General features: G+C 41.9%; 1 protein-coding gene across 1 annotated transcript in view; it reads left to right on the plus strand.

The window, feature by feature from the left end:
* PHYHD1 (phytanoyl-CoA dioxygenase domain containing 1) overlaps window positions 1-13,601 on the plus strand; it is a 276,211-nt gene that overhangs the window by 248,799 nt on the left and 13,811 nt on the right. Inside the window, exon 2 of the mRNA XM_075185070.1 lies at window positions 1,309-1,524. Coding sequence (XP_075041171.1) covers window positions 1,492-1,524 — 33 coding nt within the window. The 5' untranslated portion in view covers window positions 1,309-1,491. The remainder of the gene's footprint in view (window positions 1-1,308; window positions 1,525-13,601) is intronic.

The following is a 13,601-nucleotide window of genomic DNA, read 5'->3' on the forward strand; positions in this document are numbered from 1 at the left end:
TTCTTGAGTACCTTTTTTTTGTAATACAAAAATTTCGGGCCTTTCTTGGCATGAAGAGGATTATTTATCGTGTGTGGAGCAATTAACCTGCAACTTCAAGCTGAGTGTCTTAGATTATTATTATTATCCTTAAAACGTAGCCCCGTACATTGATGGGACCATGATACAAATACGTAATCTACAACAAGTTGAAACGGGATGTATAGATTGCAAATGAGTCTACTATTTAAGAGAAGGTGGGAAATTCGGATACAAAAGGTAGCAGAGAAAACATTGCAGCTGATGGTGGGGAAAATTTGTTTTGGCTTCTATAAGGCAGAAGAATTACTAGACACCAGTTTTAAAGCTGACATTGGCACCTGCCCTTTCTGTACAGCTACGGGTGGTGTGGTACTCCTGGAATGAGGAGCAACAGTGGATGGTGGACACATGAAAGCTGAAACAGTCCCTGTAGAAACGTCAATATAGCTCCTGCCGACCATGACTGTACTACACCATTTTTCTCAGCTGAACGCCTTCCTCTTCTGTGTATGCAAAAGCCACTCTTCTACTACCTGCGCTCTCCTTTGGTTATCCCGCTAGCTCTGTGTAGGTGTGTGCCTGGTTGGTTTTCTTTTGGCATCATGTACACTCCTGTTTCTTGTGCTCACAATAGTTGCTGCAACAGCCGAGGTGGCGGGGGGGGGGGGGCTTAATGACGCAAATATTGCGTCATCTAAGCCCTGTCCCCTGCTGTAATTTGCCAAAATTGTGACAACAGAATAGACTTAACAGAATCATATTAAATTGTGATTGTAAAGCTTACAGGTTCTCTGTCTGACAATTGATTTGATACTACTGTTTGACATAGGCTGGGTACATACTACAGAAAAAATTACTCCTGAAGCCATGTCCGTAAAACCGACGATTCCCGGCGCTTTAAACCATTTCTTCAAACAGCAATTTTATTAAAGGCAAAAGCCATGTAGTAATTTCACAGAAAATTTGAGAAAATGGAAACAAAAAAGTGTTTCTGCAATGGGGTCTCAGTCCCTCTTACACATTGCAGCTGGTTCCTAACAATTTTTTCTTCATAAGATTTTTGCTAGAACTTGGGGCAAATGACCGCCCCGGTCTGTTTTAAAAGCGGGCACATTGCAACCCCTTTATGATAATTGACAGATTGCTCGGTCATTTCAAAGTGAAATATAACATGAATAAATTTCCACTAAGTCTTTTTAGTCTAGCATCACTACCTTTCATTTAAAAATTTGCAACATTAATAGCTGTATTTTTCATAAACATCCTCTGTTATTTCTTCATAAATAGACTTCAGTGCTAAAAAAAACAAATATGCATTTTTGGAGCCAAATGGCTCCCCAGTGGGTCAGCTGATTGTGGTCACATGACAGGTGCAGGAATGCAGGGCCTCTTATCTGGGAGCCTCATCTGTTGTACTTTCACCCATCCTCCGCTGGATAGAAGACAACGGGCAATCTAGTATTCCTCAGCATGGCTCTGGTGTCAGATGAGCAGGTCCAGAAGGTGAGATAAAAATACATACCTACCTGTAGACTTTACACAGCGGTCATTGGTTTCACCTCTTATTAACTACGCTGAAGGTTTAAGTGAGATAAGAACTTATTTCCCAAACTAATCATAGCAGCAGGATTAATCCAACATATTATTTACTAAGAACTCATGTGCAGTAAAGCATTTTAACCAAACATTTGCTCCTACTAAATAATCTTCCTATACTTGTGTGTGTGTATCGGTGGGTAATTTGTAGAGTGGTGAGAGCTTAGAAAAGCAGTTTTTCTATTTTTACACATGCATAGTACCTAATAATTATCTGAAACTGCTTCCTGTGGGACTTCCATCCATAAGATTTACGCAAGCCCCAGCTACAATGTGTATATATAATCTCATAATTCTAATGCCACTTAATATGTCTGCAGCTAGGCTGTGGAGTATTTCATTTACTGATGTTGATCCTTTAAAACCCTGTATTACCCAGAGATGTCTGAAATACATGTGTGAAATTAATCTGCTACAGGTGTGTGGGAAAGGTTATTTTCCACGAATATGTACTTATTACTGACAAATATTATATAGCAAAACTGAGGGCTCGTTCACATGTAATTTAAACGGGTTTTAGGACTGCGGTGGTGGGAATGAGGGTGTAAGAAACCATTCATCTTATTTTTAATAGGGATGAGCGCCCTCGGATTTATGAAATCCGAGCCCACCCGAACGTTGCGGATCCGAGTCGGATCCGAGACAGATCCGGGTATTGGCGCCAAATTCAAATGTGAAACTGAGGCTCTGACTCATAATCCCGTTGTCGGATCTCGCGATACTCGGATCCTATAAATTCCCCGCTAGTCGCCGCCATCTTCACTCGGGCATTGATCAGGGTAGAGGGAGGGTGTGTTAGGTGGTCCTCTGTCCTGGTAGATCTCGTGCTGTGCTGTTTAGTTCTGTGCTGTGCTGTTTAGTTCTGTGCTGTGCTGTGCTGTGTTCTGCAGTATCAGTCCAGTGGTGCTGTGTGCTGTGCTCTGTCCTTCTGAGGTCAGTGGTGCTGCTGGGTCCTGTGCTGTGTCCTGTTCAGTCCAGTGGTGCTGTGTCCTGTGCTCTGTGCTTCTAAGGGCATAGTTATTTCCCCAATATTCCCCTGTGTTTAAAAAAATAAAAAAAAGTTTTTTTTAAAAAATACCAAAAACTACTTAAATTTATTTTAATTACCACAAAATTTGCACAACCAATCCTGCAGTATAAGCCCATTGGTACTGCAATATTACCAAGTTCACACATTCAGCAGTAAAAGTCCAGTGGTACTGCAATATTACAAAGTTTACACATTCTGCAGTATCAGTCCAGTGGTGCTGTGTCCTGTGCTCTGTCCTGCTGAGTTCCGTAGTGCTGCTGGGTCCTGTGCCGTGTCCTGTTCAGTCCAGTGGTGCTGTGTCCTGTGCTCTGTGCTTCTAAGGGCATAGTTATTTCCCCATTATTCCCAAGTTTTTAAAAAATAAAAAAAAAGTAAAAAAAAATAAAAAAATTTAAAAAAAAAAAAAATATATAATAATTATAACCAAATTTGCAAAACCAATCCAGCAGTATAAGTCCATTGGTACTGCAATATTACAAAGTTCACACATTCTGCAGTATCAGTCCAGTGGTGCTGTGTCCTGTGCTCTGTCCTGCTGAGGTCCGTAGTGCTGCTGGGTCCTGTGCCGTGTCCTGTTCAGTCCAGTGGTGCTGTGTCCTGTGCTCTGTGCTTCTAAGGGCATAGTTATTTCCCCATTATTCCCAAGTTTTTAAAAAATAAAAAAAAGTAAAAAAAAAATAAAAAATTTAAAAAAAAATAAATAAATATAATAATTATAACCAAATTTGCAAAACCAATCCAGCAGTATAAGTCCATTGGTACTGCAATATTACAAAGTTCACACATTCTGCAGTATCAGTCCAGTGGTGCTGTGTCCTGTGCTCTGTCCTGCTGAGTTCCGTAGTGCTGCTGGGTCCTGTGCCGTGTCCTGTTCAGTCCAGTGGTGCTGTGTCCTGTGCTCTGTGCTTCTAAGGGCATAGTTATTTCCCCACTATTCCCAAGTTTTTTAAAAATAAAAAAAAAAAAAAAAATTAAAAAAAAAAAAAAATTATAATAATTATAACCAAATTTGCAAAACCAATCCAGCAGTATAAGTCCATTGGTACTGCAATATTACCAAGTTCACACATTCTGCAGTATCTTGTGCTACATATAATGGAGACCAAAAATTTGGAGGATAAAGTAGGGAAAGATCAAGACCCACTTCCTCCTAATGCTGAAGCTGCTGCCACTAGTCATGACATAGACGATGAAATGCCATCAACGTCGTCTTCCAAGCCCGATGCCCAATCTCGTAGTACCGGGCATGTAAAATCCAAAAAGCCCAAGTTAAGAAAAAGTAGCAAAAAGAGAAACTTAAAATCATCTGAGGAGAAACGTAAAGTTGCCAATATGCCATTTACGACACGGAGTGGCAAGGAACGGCTTAGGCCCTGGCCCGTGTTCATGACTAGTGGTTCAGCTTCACCCACGGATCTTAGCCCTCCTCCTCCTCCCCCCCCCTACAAAAAATTGAAGAGAGTTATGCTGTCAGCAACAAAACAGCAAACAACTCTGCCTTCTAAAGAGAAATTATCACAAATCCACAAGGCGAGTCCAAGGATGTTGGTGGTTGTCAAGCCTGACCTTCCCATCACTGTACGGGAAGAGGTGGCTCGGGAGGAGGCTATTGATGATGTAGCTGGCGCTGTGGAGGAACTTGATGATGAGGATGGTGATGTGGTTATTGTAAATGAGGCACCAGGGGGGGAAACAGCTGATGTCCATGGGATGAAAAAGCCCATCGTCATGCCTGGTCAGAAGACCAAAAAATGCACCTCTTCGGTCTGGAGTTATTTTTATCCAAATCCAGACAACCAATGTATGGCAATATGTAGCTTATGTAAAGCTCAAATAAGCAGGGGTAAGGATCTTGCCCACCTAGGAACATCCTCCCTTATACGTCACCTGAATAACCTTCATAGTTCAGTGGTTAGTTCAGGAACTGGGGCTAGGACCCTCATCGGTACAGGGACACCTAAATCCCGTGGTCCAGTTGGATACACACCAGCAACACCCTCCTCGTCAACTTCCTCCACAATCTCCATCAGATTCAGTCCTGCAGCCCAAGTCAGCAGCCAGACTGAGTCCTCCTTAATACGAGATTCATCCGAGGAATCCTGCAGCGGTACGCCTACTACTGCCACTGCTGCTGTTGCTGTTAGTCGGTCATCTTCCCAGAGGGGAAGTCGTAAGACCGCTAAGTCTTTCACAAAACAATTGACCGTCCAACAGTCGTTTGCCATGACCACAAAATACGATAGTAGTCACCCTATTGCAAAGCGTATAACTGCGGCTGTAACTGCAATGTTGGTGTTAGACGTGCGCCCGGTGTCCGCCATCAGTGGAGTGGGATTTAGAGGGTTGATGGAGGTATTGTGGCCCCGGCACCAAATTTACTACCGGGGCCACTCCACTGTGCAGTCCATATTTAGGTGTATCAGATATTAAACAACGGTGACAGTTGATGCCCAATTTTTTAATTATATTGTGGCCTCGGTACCAAATTGTGTACCGGGGCCACCACACTACGCAGTCCAGATACTTGTTTGGTGGAATTCAGACCAGTTGAGGGTTTTATTATTATATTGTGGGGACCACTCTATCTATACCACACTACAACTCTATACCACTCTATTTCATACTTTAATTCTATTTAATACTTTAATTCTATTTCATACTTTAATTCTATTTAATACTTTAATTCTATTTCATACTTTAATTCTATTTAATACTTTAATTCTATTACTAATTACCATAAAGAGGAACTGCCGCTTCTATTTAATACTTTAATTCTATTAGTAGTTACCATAAAGAGGAACAAAATAAACCAATTTTACCAAAAGTATAATATGACTTAGACTTACAAACACTACACTTGAAAGATGGTGCCTTTAAATGAAAAAGTCAGTCTTCATTGCACGACTATGTGCAACAGGGACAGTTTTTTGGTTTACAAAGTCAACCAATAACACTTGGACCCTGTCTGTCTTTAACATACTTGATGGGATCTCAATGACGAATTGTCTGTACCATGTTTGGAGGAGGTATTGTGGCCCCGGTATCAAATTGGGTACCGGGGCCACCCCACTACGCAGTCCAGATACTTGTTTGGTGGAATTCTGACACGTGGAGGGTGTATTTATTTTATTGTGGCCCCGGTATCAAATTGGGTACCGGGGCCACCCCACTACGCAGTCCAGATACTTGTTTGGTGGAATTCTGACACGTGGAGGGTTTTTTAATTATATTGTGGCCTCGGTACCAAATTGTGTACCGGGGCCACCACACTACGCAGTCAAGATAGATAGATGCGTATCATAGATAAAGTACATTCAGTGGTGTGGGGCAAATTGAAAAATATTCAAAATGCACTGACATTATCAAAAACAAGAGGTTGTCACACGCTAAAACTCCAACATGTATATGATGGAGAGGATGGAGGAGCAGCTGTATGTGTAGTGTAATGCAGACCTGTTGAAGGTTTTTTATATATTTTATTGTGGTGCCCAGTGCCCACTCCTCTAGGCAGTCCAGGTACATTTATTGGTGCGATTCATAAAAGTTCAGGGCTTTTAATATATTGTGGTGACCCACTCCTCTACGCAGTCCAGGTACATTTATTGGTGCGATTCATAAAAGTTGATGGTTTTCTTATTATATATATTGTGGTGACCCACTCCTCTACGCAGTCCAGGTACATTTATTGGTGCGATTCATAAAAGTTCAGGGTTTTTAATATATTGTGGTGACCCACTCCTCTACGCAGTCCAGGTACATTTATTGGTGCGATTCATAAAAGTTCAGGGTTTTTAATATATATTGTGGTGACCCACTCCTCTACGCAGTCCAGGTACATTTATTGGTGCGATTCATAAAAGTTCAGGGTTTTTAATATATATTGTGGTGACCCACTCCTCTAGGCAGTCCAGGTACATTTATTGGTGCGATTCATAAAAGTTCAGGGTTTTTAATATATTGTAGTGACCCACTCCTCTACGCAGTCCAGGTACATTTATTGGTGCGAATCAAACAAGTTGATGGTTTTCTTATTATATATATTGTGGTGACCCACTCCTCTACGCAGTCCAGGTACATTTATTGGTGCGATTCATAAAAGTTCAGGGTTTTTAATATATTGTGGTGACCCACTCCTCTACGCAGTCCAGGTACATTTATTGGTGCGAATCAAACTAGTTGATGGTTTTCTTATTATATATATTGTGGTGACCCACTCCTCTACGCAGTCCAGGTACATTTATTGGTGCGAATCAAACAAGTTGATGGTTTTCTCATTATATATATTGTGGTGACCCACTCCTCTACGCAGTCCAGGTACATTTATTGGTGCGATTCATAAAAGTTCAGGGTTTTTAATATATTGTGGTGACCCACTCCTCTACGCAGTCCAGGTACATTTATTGGTGCGAATCAAACAAGTTGATGGTTTTCTTATTATATATATTGTGGTGACCCACTCCTCTACGCAGTCCAGGTACATTTATTGGTGCGATTCATAAAAGTTCAGGGTTTTTAATATATATTGTGGTGACCCACTCCTCTACGCAGTCCAGGTACATTTATTGGTGCGAATCATAAAAGTTCAGGGTTTTTAATATATATTGTGGTGACCCACTCCTCTACGCAGTCCAGAAAGATACCTTGTTGCAACGTTTTGGACTAATAACTATATTGTGAGGTGTTCAGAATATACTGTAAATTAGTGTAAAATGCTTGTTATTGAATGTTATTGAGGTTAATAATAGCCTAGGAGTGAAAATAAGCCCAAAAACTTGATTTTTAAACTTTTTATGTTTTTTTCAAAAAAAATCCGAATCCAAAACCTTAAATCCGAACCGAGACCTTTCGTCAAGTGTTTTGCGAGACAAATCCGAACCCCAAAAATAACGAAAATCCGGATCCAAAACACAAAACACGAGACCTCAAAAGTCGCCGGTGCACATCCCTAATTTTTAATGCACTTTTCAGGCATTAGCTGATTTTCTAAGGGGCTTTCTAGGAAGGTTACACTCTGCTATTTAAAGCGCTTAAAAAACAAACAGGATGAACAACTAGAACATTTGTGAATGCAGTGTACCTGTTGTCTACAGACAATGGAGGCAGAGACGTTGTGGGTTTAACTGCAGTTTATATATTCACTAAACCAAGTTGTAGCTCATGTGTCGGTGATGTCACCAGTTCCTAATGCTGTAATGCAGGATTTTCTATCCTGCGCTTTGGAGGCTGATAACACAAAATGCCCGGATTATCCCGAGGTCTAACTGGGCTACAGCCCAGGGGCCTCGGGCATCCAGGGGGCCCTAGAAAGTGCTCAGCGGCATTATTGATCGGGGCAGGGGCACCACCAGCCCGATCAATTCTGCTGAGCCTGTCACTGTGGTCCTTCCCCGGTGCTCAGTAATCTCCTTACTGATCGAGACTCACTCTCGCGAGATCTCCTCAGTAAGGAGCTTACAGCGTGCCGCGTAAGGAATACAGTGACAGGAGAACAGAAAGAGGTAAGCTCTTGGGGGGGAACTCACGGGGGAATGGAGGCCTCCTTAGCACAGGGGCTCCATTCCCTTAATCCGGCCCTGCATGCAACGTGTGACGATTTGCAAGCCGCCAAACTGCATAGCGTTCAGGCCAAACCTCATTGTCCGAATATATTTTGCAGTTTGGTAATGTGGAGCGCCTGGTGAGGTATAATGTGTTCAGCTTGACAGCCTGAGTAAGAGCCTCCCAGCCAGGCTCACTTGAATTGGATTAAAATAAAGAAAAAATTCCCCTCCCATTTTCTAAACGCCTAGCCTACTCAGCATTGGGCCTGTTGACAAACCTAGTGAGTGCAGGCCCAGTGCTGAGTAACGCTGGGTCCCTCCCGGAACCCTTACCAGGGAAACCATGTCCAAATATAGAGCAAGCACTTGTGGCACTACAAGGCCCAGCTTGCACTGGCAATGTTCTTCCATGCTGGTGTCTTAATCCAATGAGGAATGGCCTGTTACAATGTTCAGCCAATCACAGAGAACATATCTGTGATTGGCTGAGAGGGGCAAGAGGCAGCTTCTGATTGGCTAGGCTCACCGGAGGTTGAACAGGTTTGCTTTGCCTGCTCTTTAAGAGCAGTCCATCACTTCCATAGGTTATTTCTGTCTCCTTATCATCATCATCAATTTATATAGCACCACTGATTCTGCAGCGCTGTACAGAGAACTCATTCACATCAGTCCCTGCCTCATTGGAGCTTACAGTCTAAATTCCCCAACATACACACAGACAGACAGAGACTAGGGTCAATTTTTGAGTTCAGCCAATTAACCTACTAGTTTGTTTTTGGAGTGTGGGAGGAAACCCACGCAAACACAGGGAGAACATACAAACTCCACACAGATAAGGCCACGGTCGGGAATTGAACTCATCACCCCAGCGCTGTGAGGCAGAAGTGCTAACCACTAAGCCACCGTGCTGCCTTATGGTTTCAAAGATTACCATTGTATTACAGCGGATCAAGAAAGTAGATTTATAAGTAAGTATTTTGTTAGGGGTGCTATTTTAGACATTTTTACGGGGTGAATATTCATAAACACAGAAACATTATTTAATTATGGGGGAAATACTTGTAGTGATAATAAGTGCGGACCAAGTCTGCTGAGTAGTTTTGGCTTTTAGCGGCATTTTTTCCTCCTTTATTCAATTGTTTGTTTTTGTCAGTTTTTGTCAGTTCTGGCAGTCAACCTGTGAGGGCCACAGTTTTATTTTGCGGCTAATAAGCATCAGTTGCCATGCGGTTTGTCAAACCGCCTCTTAATACATTGCCTAATCTGTGTGCTGCTTATTTGATGTAACGGGATAACAGTTTTAGATCGTCTGGTTTTCATTCAGCTCTGTGGTTTGTGGTTTGGCCGTTAGTAAATCGCAAGGTTTACACACCGCTAATCTAAGCGTTTGTAAACCCGCGGTTGGCACAGCTGCACTTTAGTAAGTTTCCCCCCATGTGTGTGAGATAAAGAGGGCGGATTTGTTACAGCACAGCGCTCGAGCAGTTAACTAAGCTAGTTAACAAAGATCCACACTGCTATGTGTTAGTTACATGATTCAGGTTAATACACTACTAAACTGAGTCCAAGAAGAAGGAGAATAATTAAATCTACAGTTGGACAAATGAAAATAATTTACAGATTATAAATACCTTCTAGTGGGGTGCTGAATAAGAACTCAATGTAGCATTAAAGTCTATAGGGAAAGAGCTTTTTTTAAAAAACTTGCTATTTTCTAATACAGACAACTCCTGATTATCCAATAAGCTGACTAGGCTGTAGGGTACAGCCAGGGCCATCTTTTCCATTGGGCACGATGGGCAGCTGCCCGGGGTCCCCACGGGCAAGGGGGCCCCATAGGCACAGCTCTTAATGAGAATAAATAATCCTGCAAAAGAAAAAAACCTGCAAAAAAAACCTACAAAGGTCACTGAGCAAGTACATCTATCTATCTCTATCTCTATATATCTATATCTATATCTGTATCTGTATACATCTATATATCTATATCTATATATATATATATATATATATATATATATATATATATATATATATATATATATATATATATATATATATATATCTAGGGGCCCCGGTGCACTGCTTTGCCCGGGGGCCCATAATGTTGTTAAGATGGCCCTGGGTACAGCGTGAGACTTTTGGGTGTGCAAAATTGTGACATGCAGGGGGGATATATACTGACATTCCTATTACAATATAAGAGAATAGTTTTTCTCCAAGGTAAAAAGAAAACATAAGAGAAAAATGTATTAAGGTTTTAATCTTGATGTATTGCCATGGTAACGACTGAAGACAATGGGTTATCCTTGGGCGAGTACTTGAGGATAAGCCAGTAGGAGAGACATGGATGGCAATAGCCCCCTTCCCCTTCACATCCTCACCTTCAGTGGCACTTCTTCATATCACTGTTCTGCTATACAGTCCTGATTTTCATTACAACATAATGAAAGACAAAGATTTCTGTGATCCCTTTATAAAGCTAAGTGAAGCTGAGTTTTGGGAACATAAACATTGGGAGGGTTATGAAGGAAGCTGTAATTTAAATTAAGGAGAAGTTCATCAGTCCTTGCTCCATAGGAGCTTTCAGTCTAATTTCACACAAACACACCGCATGAGACTAAAGCTAGGTGAATACTGGAGTGTTTTCGTCCAATAATCGGGCATATTAGCCGACATACGACCGTTCGGTCGGAGGTCGGATGACACGTTGGTCGAAAGTCGTTCCAAAGAGTCGATCGCCGGCTTATTTGGTTGGTCGTACTGTTTAATATTTTCTGACCAATCACCTAACGATCATGTAGTGTGTATGCACTCATGCCCACGATCCCCTTAGAGTTTACAGTGTTTGGCTCTTTTCAGCCGATTACTAACAATGATTGTCCCAGTGAATAAATGTAGAGAGTGCTGTAGAAGGAATAATTAACTTGTTTGTTCTGAGACAGAATGTTTCGTTTCAGAGTCACAGAAGCTAACGAAATTTGTTAGGACATGTGGATAGTTATAACAAGGTGGTTTTAATCAGTGTGACAATCTGACAAGAATGAATGAATGATTGAATATTGTGCTGTTATTCTCTGAAGACTGGAGGACCAGATGAAAAGCACAGATCTGAAGGTAAATCGTGTCAGTGTGTATACATGAATTACCAGACATCAGTCTGATTGGACCTTCAATCGTTTGTACAATCATTTGAGATAACACATCCTTGGAAAATTCGTCAGTGTGTACCTAGCCTAAGCTCAATTTAATAGCAGCCAATTATGCTACTAGTATGTGCAGGGGCGGATCTAGAAAAATGCTGTACCCGGGGCGAGATAGGGGGGGGGGGGGATTTAGGCCCCGCCCCTTTCTAACATCTTAGGCTGCTGACGGCTGCACACTATGTGCAGGTCCGTCCAGCCGTGACAGGCAGGGACAGTGTGCTGCCCGGCTGCTCTGATTGTGTTTTAAACACAGGCAGAGCAGCCGGGCAGCACACTGTCCCTGCCTGTCACGGCTGGACGGACCTGCACATACTGTGCAGCCGTCGGCAGCAAGTGTCTGCCCCCCTGGATCCGCCACTGAGTATGTGTTTGGAGTGTGGGAGGAAACCCACGCAAACACAGGGAGAACATACAAACTCAGACAGATAAGACTATGGTCGGGAATTGAACTCATGACCCCAGTGCTGTAAGGCAGAAGGGCTAACCACTAAACCACAGTGCTTCATTCCAATATGATTTATTCCATCTAAAGGACACTGTATTTAGAGGTTAGCAAATATTTGAATATTCCTGATTTTATAGGAGAGTTCGAAATTCTAAAGTGTGTTCTGAGAATATATATTTTCTAATTCTTTTTTTTTTTTAAAGAGTTAAAAAATAGTAGTGTCATTACTTCTATCTGTGTATGCAGTTCTAACTCTCTGTCACTAAATCCTCAAAGTAAACTTGGTTTATTAGTGTGTAGGTCATTATCACACTACCATCCTGAATATAGTTTCAGTCTTATGATTTAATATTAAAATACATTTTTGCTTTTTATCTGCCGTCAAATTCTATGTTTCTATGGAAAATAATCTCTCCATAGCCCCAGTTTAGGGCCCAGATTGATATAAAATAGTGAGTAATGTTGAAGCACAGGAAATCAGTATGTGTATTGAGAATTGTGGCCAACAGGAGGCAAGTTTCATGCAATACAGTGTTAAGAAATAGGATCTCTCCTGTCAGCTGTGCATTACAGCTGCAACCATGTGTAAGATCGATCCTGCAGTTCAGCTGGTTGCTACATAAATAACAAGCTTCTCTTCGGCTCCTGTGCTATTAATTAACACACCTATGCAGCTAATTATCCTGCAGTTCTGGTGCTGCTGGCTTTATAAACCTCTTCCAGGCAGCATACTAATGCTAGTTATAGTTCCTGCTTGGCCTAGTGTGCCTTGTGTCCTCTGCCCTCCCCAATTGTTCTAAGCATTCTACTGTCTTCTCCACTCCTGACTCTTGGCTTTGTTAAACGGATTTCCTCTCCTACCTCTGCCTGCCCTGACCTCTGGTTTTAAGGATTCTGCTGTCTTCTCTACTTGTGATCCCTACGTCTGACTTTGACTTCTGCAAATACATTTTGGATCATCATTTATTTGCCCACTACCTGCTACTGTGAGCTATCCACTCCATCAGACAAGTGCCAGACTACCCTGCATTAACCTCTGCCTGTCTGACTCTGAGTTCTGCCAACAATATCCTGGTTGCTCACTACCTCCTACCGTGTTCTGTCCACTCCACCGTGCAAGTGCTGGATCAACAACTATTACTACCCGAGCTTAAGCCCTAGGGGCAACAGAGTACTGAGGAACATAACTGGTTCCTTGGAAAGTGGGCTGCTAAAGGTGAACATCTCGTGAAGAGGCTCTAGCAGTTGAGGATCTCACGCTACTCTGTCCTTAACAGACAGAACTTATAGGTGAATTGTAAACTTTATAGTGACGGAACTAGCATAGAGCCCATACAGCAGCCACTATCTCCAGATTATGCTGATCTGAGCTTCTTACTGAGAAAATGGGAAAGTCAGAGTACTCCTAGGAGGATGGGGTAGGTTGTACTACTATATAAGGTTAGCTATTGGTACAGGTTGATGAACAGGCTGTTTCTCCTTTTGGAACAGGACAAGGCCAATGTGCATAGGTTCGGGTTCACCATTTTATTAAATTATATAATCTCTTCATTGTTCTTGAGCCAACATAATGCTATGGCAATTAAAACCTTTCTGTTCGGACTTGTTCCATGGTAGTCCAAGAGGTTAAAAAAAAAATCCACATAAAGAATGCCCACCGGTGAATCAGTGTGACAGAGAGTAAATATTAACTTAAAAATGTTGGACTCCACTGAGACACCAACCAAGCACATCACATTCCAATGTCATTGCTTTTGTAGTAT

This window comes from Mixophyes fleayi, chromosome 9 (assembly GCF_038048845.1).
Source record: "Mixophyes fleayi isolate aMixFle1 chromosome 9, aMixFle1.hap1, whole genome shotgun sequence".
NCBI classification, from domain to species: Eukaryota; Metazoa; Chordata; class Amphibia; order Anura; family Limnodynastidae; genus Mixophyes; species Mixophyes fleayi.